Here is an 8,652-nt window from a genome sequence, read left to right as displayed (position 1 = left end):
TGTAGGGAAGTAGATATTACTGCTGTGTTGCCCATAAGGTAGCAGAGGCTCAGAGAGGTCAAGAAATTTGCCCTGGTCCCATTCATTATTCATTCACTCATTCTTGAGTGCACACCATTTTCCACGCAGTGATATGGTACTAATTCAAATAGACGTCCCTTTACAAGGAACTTATGTTCAAGTGGGACGAGACTGTGACAGTGACGGTTGTAAGGTCAGATGGTAGCAAGTGCTACGGAGAAAAAGCAAACAGAGACAGGACAAAGTGCTAGGGGTGGGGTGACTCTAATCCCAAACAGAACAGCTGGGGGTTGGGGGCGGGGCAGCTAAGCAATGGCTGGCAGGGTGGAGGGCAGCATGCACGGGCTGAGCAGCTGTCTGAGAAAGTGTGTCATGGAGGGGAGACAACTGCAAGGGTCCCGAGCAGGGAGCAAACCAAACCTATCAGAGACAGAATGGAGTCAGAGCAGGCAGGACAGGGTGAGAGGGCCAATGTAGGGTTCCCGCCTGAAGCAGGCATGTGCCTTCTGTTCCATAGATGGACAGTGAGTTCTGCAGAAAGCACCCTGCGCCATGCACTCGGGCTCTCAGGAACTGGGTCCGCTTCCTGCAGGCGCCAGGCCAGGGCAGGACAGACCCGATGCTGGGGCTACTTGATAGTCATTTATTTTTTTTTTATTTTGTGTTTTCTGTCAAAGCCATCGTGGAAGTGACTTGAATCACAGTCAGTCAGTCAGTCATGTGGGACACTGCTCCCTATGCACAGGCTTTACTACTGTACTACAGGGCTGGTCCGAGTCTTTTCATGTTTTTTTAGTTGGAGAGGGCATAGGCACAGAGAGAAAGCGTGTGCACACAAGAAGAGAGAGAGCACTGGGGCCTGGTCACACTGCGATCCTTTTTCCTCCATTTCCATCCTATGGGGACCCTGTGTGCATGCCTGGCATGTTTACTGGGGGCCAGAATTCTAACCCCAGTCAGCCACGTGGGATCTGCCTTTTGATACTATATTATGGGACCAGTCCAGGAGTCGTTTCATTTAAATGGCTTTGGGTTAATTGACTGGTTTGTGTTTAACAAAACAGGAAGAGAACAGAAAGTATTTTACTCTTTTCTTTAATACTAAGAAAACAAAACAAAACAAAACAAAAAAACAAAAAACTATAATGCTTTGTTTAATAAAGATGTGAAAAACTTATGCAGTCTAGTTTCTGTACCATAAGGATATATTTTTGTTCCAGAAAATGTCTATTGTAAAAAAAGAAAAGCATCTTGGCCAGTGATCAATGTTAAATGACAGGATCTCCCTGATGGGCTTGAATCCCCCACTATCAATGGGCCTGGATCTGGGTAAGTGTGCTGAAAATACCTGGGCAAGCCTGGGTCTTCCAGCGAGCTCTTGGACAGAGTGGGCAGGGAGGCAGAGGGAAGCAGGGCACCAAGACAATGCTCAGGCTGAGTGCAGGAGGCAGCCTAGCATGGTCCGGGGGACTGAGAATGTGCACAGCATCGGCTTGGGCTGGGGCACCGGGGGGCACCAGGGCATGAGGTTTTATTTTTTTTTCTTTTTCTTTTTGGGAGAGGTTTTTGCTATAGGGCGTGTGCGCTCGCCAGAAAGACAGAGACAGACAGAAAGTGAAAAATCACCCCCCAGGGGGGATGGCCACGCCACAATCCCTTCTCCTCCATTCTCCTGTAGGGATCTTGGGCACGCATGCACACACTCCTGGCGTGAGTTTAAGCCACCAGGTCCAGAACTTGAACTGCAATCGACTACATGGGAGCATGGGAGTCCAGTGACACAGCCATTATGCCAACTGCTGGTCCCAGGGCATGAGGTTTGGACAGAACTGGGGTTCAGGCTGTGAGGTCCCAAAAGCTACTGCACTTGGGCAGAGCCCGAGGAAGCCCATAGAAAAGCACTGTCTAAAATGGGATGTGCTGAGTCCAGGACACACAATGCATTCTGGAAGTCCTGATATGAAAATGGGAATGTCACTATTTTGTTTTGTTTTGCTTTGTTTTGAAGAGACGAGGTCTCCTGGGGCAGCTGGTGAGGTGAAGGTTAAGACAGCTGGATCCTATAAGGTCAACTGCATGGTTCGAGTCCTGGACCTAGCGGCTGAAAAAATCCCAAAAGGAGGGAAAGATGGACAACCACGGAGGAGGTGACTGCTTGCTTTCTCTCTCTCATTCTGGCGAGCACATGTTCCCTGTGGCAAATGGGAGAGAGGCTTGGGCTCACTGTTGAGCAGGCTAGTCTCAAACCTGTGATCCTGCTGCCCTAGCCTCCTGAATAGCTGGGTTACAGGGACACACTGTCGGACCCGGCTTGTCCATAATGTCAGTATCAGTTTTAAGTTCAAATAGTATTTTCAGTATATTAGATAAAATCTCTAATGTATTGTCTACTGCTCACTCTCTGATGGAGCTGTCAGACCCAGGACTGCACGTGTGGCTCCCACCATGTCCCGCCAGCAAAACCCCTGGCAGCAGGTACGGACTGGAAGGGGCAGTGTGGGGGTTGGGGGCAGGTAAGTGGCTGACCACTGCCCAGGCCGTGACATAGAGGCTGTGAGCTCAGGCGCCAGGCACTGTGCAGGGCAAAGGCAACAAACACTCCGCGAGGCTGCCCCACACTCGAAGGTTCTAAACCCTATCTGGAGGCCTCCTTGGGTACACGGTTGACGCATGTGCCCATGGCCCTCTGGCTGAGGCTAGGGGTGGATACTGCTGTCAAGATCCTATTGGGAGTACAGTCTTTCTCATGTAAAAAATAAGAAAATAGCTTTTTCAAAAAAGGTGTTAAACTTGGACAACGCAAGGTCGGGGGATGGACTGTTGAACAATGGATGTAGCTAGGGGAGTGTAGGGATGACGCATGTGCACATGCGTGTGTGTGTGTGAAGACTATCATCAGGGCACAACTAGGAAAGTCAGCTGGCCACTAATTAGACAGGAAAAGTCAAGACCATTAGCTGCAAACAGTGAGGCCCAGGCCTGTGGTCACAGGAAAGGGGGAGGGAGGTGTGGAATGCTGGGAACCCCCACAGGGAACAGAGCAGAGATCAGGAAAACCCAGAGAACAGGCCGGAGGTGCCATGAGGAGGAGTGGCACAGAGCCGGGAGCTGATACCAGTGAGTGTCCACCCTGGCCTGGCGCTGCTCTCCACATCGCCCTCCTCCACCAGGGACGGGGCAGGACCTCAGAAGCCTTTCCACTTCACAGCCAAGGACACTGAGAAGGCACTGAAGCCGAGGGTACAATGGGGAGGAGATGAGGGCGGGTGCCTGGGAGAGGCAGGTGAGGTCGGAGAGAGGCCGGGGCAGTAGGCTCCCTGCTCCCCGGGAGAAGAGGCAGGCAGAGGAAAGGAAGGCTCTGGTGGGCAGGAGTCGAGTCGTGTGTGACCCTCTGCTCTGCGCCCACCCTGGGCAGCTAGGATCATGCAGCTGAGCGGACAAGGCAGGTGCTCAGTGAGGGAGGCGGGAGAACACAGGGGAGAAGCACTGGAGCCTCGGAAGAGTGGACAGGCCGGGCACCCGCAGGGCTGCGGCCTCTCTACCAAGAAGAGTCAGGCTGCAAGAGGCTCCCAGGCTGCCTGATAATCACCTCCTAAAAACAAGCGAAGTCCCAGAGCAGAGGGGGCGGTGACTAGTGTTGCGGTACACAGTGGTGAGAGTCAAGTTTAATGCAGAGCAGAATGACCAGAGAGAGAGCTCTGGAGTGGCCTGGCACAGAGTAATGACAATGGGTGTGAAGATGAGCATGCAAAGTGCCTGGCGCAATCTCCACGCCCTGTGCTTGTGAGTGAGCAGCAAGTCACGCTAGACCGAGCAAGCACACACATTTGATGTGTTTGAGAGGCGTCTTAAGCACATGTGCAGGCACACACAAAACAAAACCCAAGCGAGCACCAACATGTTTCTGTGTAGGCTGAGACACCTCTTCTGGGCACCGTGGAGAAAACGGGCTCCAACGTCTGTCTCCACCACGCCCTTGGTCACCACCTTCCAGCCACCAATTCTGAACACTACAGGTATTGCCCCATTTCAGAGATGAATCCAAAGAAAACGTACACCAAAACAACAAAATACTATTACTAATGGTATTAACAGATAAGCTTTTCTAAATATACCATCCCAGTTCAAACAAGAATAGGAATAAATGAGTAACCATATTAAATGCCATTGCTAAATCAACTAATATGACTTGAAATTTTCTTTCTTTCTTTCCTTTTTTTTTTTGAGAGGTCTTTGCTGTAGGGCACATGCGCTTGCCAGAAAGACAGAGAGAGAGAGAGAGAGAGAGAGACAGAGAGAGACAGAGACAGAAAGTGAGAAATCACCCCCCAGGGGGGATGGCCACGCCGCAATCCCTTTTCCTCCATTTTCCTCTCAGGATCTTGGGCACGCACGCACATGCACCCAGCATGAGTTTAAGCCACCGGGTCCGGGACTTGAACCGCAGTCAACTACATGGGAGTTCAGCGATGCAGCCATTACGCCAACTGCTGGTCCCAGTTGAAATTTTCGAAAACACTTAATTTTCTTCCTTTTTTAAATCTCACTTTACCACCGACATAAGCAGGAAATACTTATTTTAGGCGAGAATGGATATGCACTTTATAATACAGATATTGATTTATAACAATACTACTAAAGTAAACAATTCAAAAGCCACAGCAGCTGCAGGAAAGCCATAATGTAACCACAAGCAAAAATGGCAGCTCAAGGCTTTGATGAACTAAAGCATTTGGAGAAGCTGACACTTCCTCAGGAAGTACTAGGGAAGGGTATTTCAAAGCCATGGAGAAAGGGTCAGATATCATTTTTATCACTGCTCATACTTTAAGGAATAGATCACTGTGTGCTCATTCCCTCCCTTCAATTGAAAGAAGCAGCAAGAACAAAACTAACAAAACAGAGGCCACTGTGATGGATCGGAACTAGACAACACGCGGAATAAGGCCCTGCTCTTCTCCCCAGCTGCAGGACTGGCTCCAGGTGGGCCAGCCTGGGGCTCCTGCTCCCGCCTCCCACCAAGCCCAGGGCCAGAGTCAGGGCCATCTGCTCCATGCGTGCCCTTCAGTTAGCTCCAACCTGAAGCCACACGGAGATGCAAGGTCCTCCCCGTGTGTCTGCCTTGGTCTCAAACCTACTAGGGGAGAGAGCCAGAGCAGAGGGTCGCGTTGCATGTCAGGAAGGAAGGAAGCCGAAGTTCTTTTTAGATTTTATGTTTTGGCCAACGATCAAAACGAACTTGAAAACTCTTTGAAGTTGCTACTCTGTGGATGTAAAGCAGAGTGTCAATAAAGGCAAGACTACTCATTACTACTCGGGACTTGTCCCTTTGTAACTCTTCCTCTCCAAATACAGAGCCGCTAGCTATAAAACTGAACCCTCATCCGTTCTGGTGCTTCATGCCAGCCCAATGCTCACAGGGGTGACCCTCCTGTCCGGGCACTGATCACGAAGGCAGGCTCCATGGTCTAGAAGCTGGTTGGAGGAACTGTGCCAAAACACTCTCAGTAAGGCCACTAGACATTTTCAAGGACAGAGTATGTACCGAAGTCTACAAATAGAAACCTGAAGTCTACTCTAAAAGATCTGAGAAGGCAGAGACCCAGGGAGCTGAGGACATCATTTCTCAAGAGAAGCTAGAAAGGACCAGGTATTTCTACCTTCTGGTTCAGACCAGGTAGGGGTCTCCAGTTTGACTGGAGACAGCCCCAGGCCACAGAAGGAGAGCGGGAGCCTCTGCTCACTGGGCGGTGCTGATGAGGTGCCCCATCTATAAGAGGTGGCTGCACTGGCACCTCCAGTGAGAGGTACGAGTCTGAAGGCCATGAAGTGCTTTAACCGTGAGCACTGGGGCTTTCAGGCATTTCAGCCTTGTACTTCTCTATTTTCCAATCTATAAGTATCTTTAATTGTTTTTATTGCCAGAGGACCTTACACTCACAAGGGGGAGGGAGACAGAGACAGAGACAGAGAGAGAGAGACCCTCCTATAGAATCCTATGGAATCCTTTTTCCTTCACTTCTCCTCACCAGCAGGATCCTGGGGATGTTTTGTGAGCCACTGGGGTCAGGATTCAAACCATGGTTGCCCGTGTGGGACCTGGTTCCCTAATGCCTGGCGTCTAACCACTGTGCAACATGAGTTGGTTCAATATTTTAAATTTTAATGTTTTTCACAGAAAGAAAATCGGGGGCTTTTTTGGTTTGTTTTTTAAAGTTTTTGTCATAGGGCAAAAGGTTTTTGTCATAGGGTGTGAGCTTGTGGGGGAGACAGACAGACAGACAGAGACAGAGAAAGAGAAAGTAAGAAATCATCCCCCTTGGTGGGGTGGCTATAATCCCTCCTCCTCCATTTGCCTCTCAGGATTTGGGGCATGTACACACACATGCCCAGCGTAAGTTTCAAGCTACTGGGTCAGGAGCTTGAACTGTTGTCAGCCATGTGGGAGGTACAGTGCCTTAACCACCATGCCACTTGTTGGCTTCCAAAAAATCAGTTCTTAAAATATACCTCTTTCCAGATGGAAATTGTTCCTCTATCTTTATCTCAGGTGGGTTTCTACAATTTCCACTCATTCATCTGTTCAAACATTTATTTTAAGAATTATTTTATTTTTAAACTTTTATTTATTTATTTTAATTTAACCAGAGAGGGACAGAGCAAGAGAGAGAGACAGGGGAGAGAAAGTGAGAAAGCAAGTTGCCAAGTCCAGGACTTGAACCGCGGTCGCCCATGTGGGAATCCAGCGCCCTTAACCACAATGTCACCTGCCAGCCCCCAAACATTTATTTTTTCACATACTAGACACAAGAGAAGTGGCAAAGGTCAGAGTCAGGATTCCATGACATATGTGTGCATGTGTGTAACAGGTGGGCAAGAGAAGTGTCCCAGTGAGCAGGGCAGGAAGGCCGCACAGCCGGGATCAGCAGCCTCACCCACTGCTGTGCACGTGCTGATCCTCCACCTGGGGTGACCTGGACCATGACTTAGCCTTCAGCATTGGTGACTCTCTTACCTTCCAGGGAAGCCTTCCTCTCCAATGCCACCCCTTCCTTGGTGAAGGGGCCTCTGAGTCTTCCTGCTCTGCTGAATGCTGCTGAGCATTTACCAGGGCCGCTCTTCAGGCCTTTTCCCACACACCCCCCACCCCCCGTACCTGCCATGGACTCTCCTTGTCCTCACTACAAGCCTCCTGAGGACGTCCCTCCCAGTACCCAGCTGAGGAGGAGCAGCAACACAAAGCCTACGTCTCACAGGCAGCAAGTGGCAGTGCCAGTGTAAAGCCTGGCACTGGGCTCAAGGGTCCACATTCTCGGCCACCAGGCTGGGTCTGCTACTCTCAGGTAACTGAGAGTAACTGACTGCTCTACACGCTCCTGTGGAGGCAGGCCAGGCCAGAACCCTGGAGCAGCATCAGGGCTCCGCCCCAAGCACTCTGCTGTGTCCTCACTGCTCTCTCCAGGTGCCCTTGTAGCTGACCTCCAAGATGTGATGACTATTTCTTGCAGTGCTGACAATTCCCCAATTGTTATCCCTAGTTTTGAGCTCTGGAATCCACACATCCAACTACACACACACCTTTTGCATCCAAGTACAGAATGGAACCTCTGCTTCGTCCCTGACACTCATTCCCTCTCACTCAGTGCAGCACGTGCCAGTCAGAAACCTAGGGCTCATTATCCCCTCTCCAATTATCTCCAAGAAGCAACCAGGATACTTCTCAAAAGCACCAATCCAACTGCCTTGCATTCTTGCTCTTTGATGAGGTCCCAGAGCTCAGGGTCAGAAGCACTCCTAGCTCAGGCCCACGTGACCTGGCTCCATAATCAGGGCTGCCATCATGCCATCCTCCCCAGGGCTCTCAGCCACAGGTTCTTCTCTATCCCAGGGTCCTCGCCTGCTGCCCCTTCTGCAGAAATGCTCCTCTCCAGCCCCTCACCTGGCTGGCCTCCTTCGCATGGGAGGCTCAACTTCAAACATACCACGTCACCCGAGAGGCGTCCTCTGCCCCCACTTTAAAGCAGGCTCCATGTTCCTCTCCCAGGCCTGCGCTCTCCTCATGCTCTGTGTATCGCCACCTGTGGTCACTGGTGTGTGGATGGTGCTAAAGTCTACACCTTTCTTCCCTCCTGAGTGGGTAAAAGGAGGCAGCACTTCCCTGGCCAGTGCAGGCCGGTGCTGGGCATGTGGCAGGTGGTCCTGGGCTGCTGGAGGAATAAAGGGACGGCCACAACTCTAGGTCCAGCCCTCGGCTCTCACCTGGACAGTTACTAGGGCCTCCTCACTGGTCTTGCTACCTTCCTTCTGTCTGTCTTCATTCCACTCCACCTTCCACAAGTGCTGACAAGAGTTCTAAAAAAACACATTTGATCCTGTCACTCCCTTGATTAAAAGCCTGGAGGTTCCCCCATAGATCCGTTTCATAGCATGACAAGAAAGGTCTTTTACAACCTGTTCCAATTTCTCTCTCTGGCTCTAACTTCTCCCACTCTGGGCCTACCCTGTGATGTGGCCACACAGGCACCTGCTGCTCCCCCAGTGCCAAAGCTTGCTCCAGCTTTCAAGGCCTTCTTGTCCCTCCAGCTCCTAGACCCCCTGGGGACCCAGGCAAACAGCACCTTCCAGAGGTAC

At 50.8% G+C, this 8,652-nt stretch overlaps 1 protein-coding gene across 9 annotated transcripts in view; it reads right to left on the bottom strand.

Annotated features, from left to right (window-relative positions):
* Positions 1-8,652, bottom strand: part of WDR20 (WD repeat domain 20) — a 94,890-nt gene that overhangs the window by 17,198 nt on the left and 69,040 nt on the right. For 7 of the 9 annotated variants that reach the window (XR_003551323.1, XR_003551322.1, XM_014592193.2 and 4 more), the window contains one exon: positions 8,281-8,373. The exons of the other annotated variants lie outside the window; for them this stretch is intronic. Coding sequence is in view for 5 of the 7 variants with exons in the window: in XM_014592193.2 (XP_014447679.1) it covers positions 8,281-8,373 (93 nt within the window). In the remaining 2 variants the exon portion in view is untranslated. The remainder of the gene's footprint in view (positions 1-8,280; positions 8,374-8,652) is intronic. 9 annotated transcript variants of the gene reach the window in all.

Source organism: Tupaia chinensis, unplaced genomic scaffold (genome assembly GCF_000334495.1).
Source record: "Tupaia chinensis unplaced genomic scaffold, TupChi_1.0 Scaffold000671_1, whole genome shotgun sequence".
NCBI classification, from domain to species: domain Eukaryota; kingdom Metazoa; phylum Chordata; class Mammalia; order Scandentia; family Tupaiidae; genus Tupaia; species Tupaia belangeri.
The sequence above is the reverse complement of the archived record's forward strand: the minus strand, read 5'-3'. Positions and strand labels throughout refer to the sequence as shown.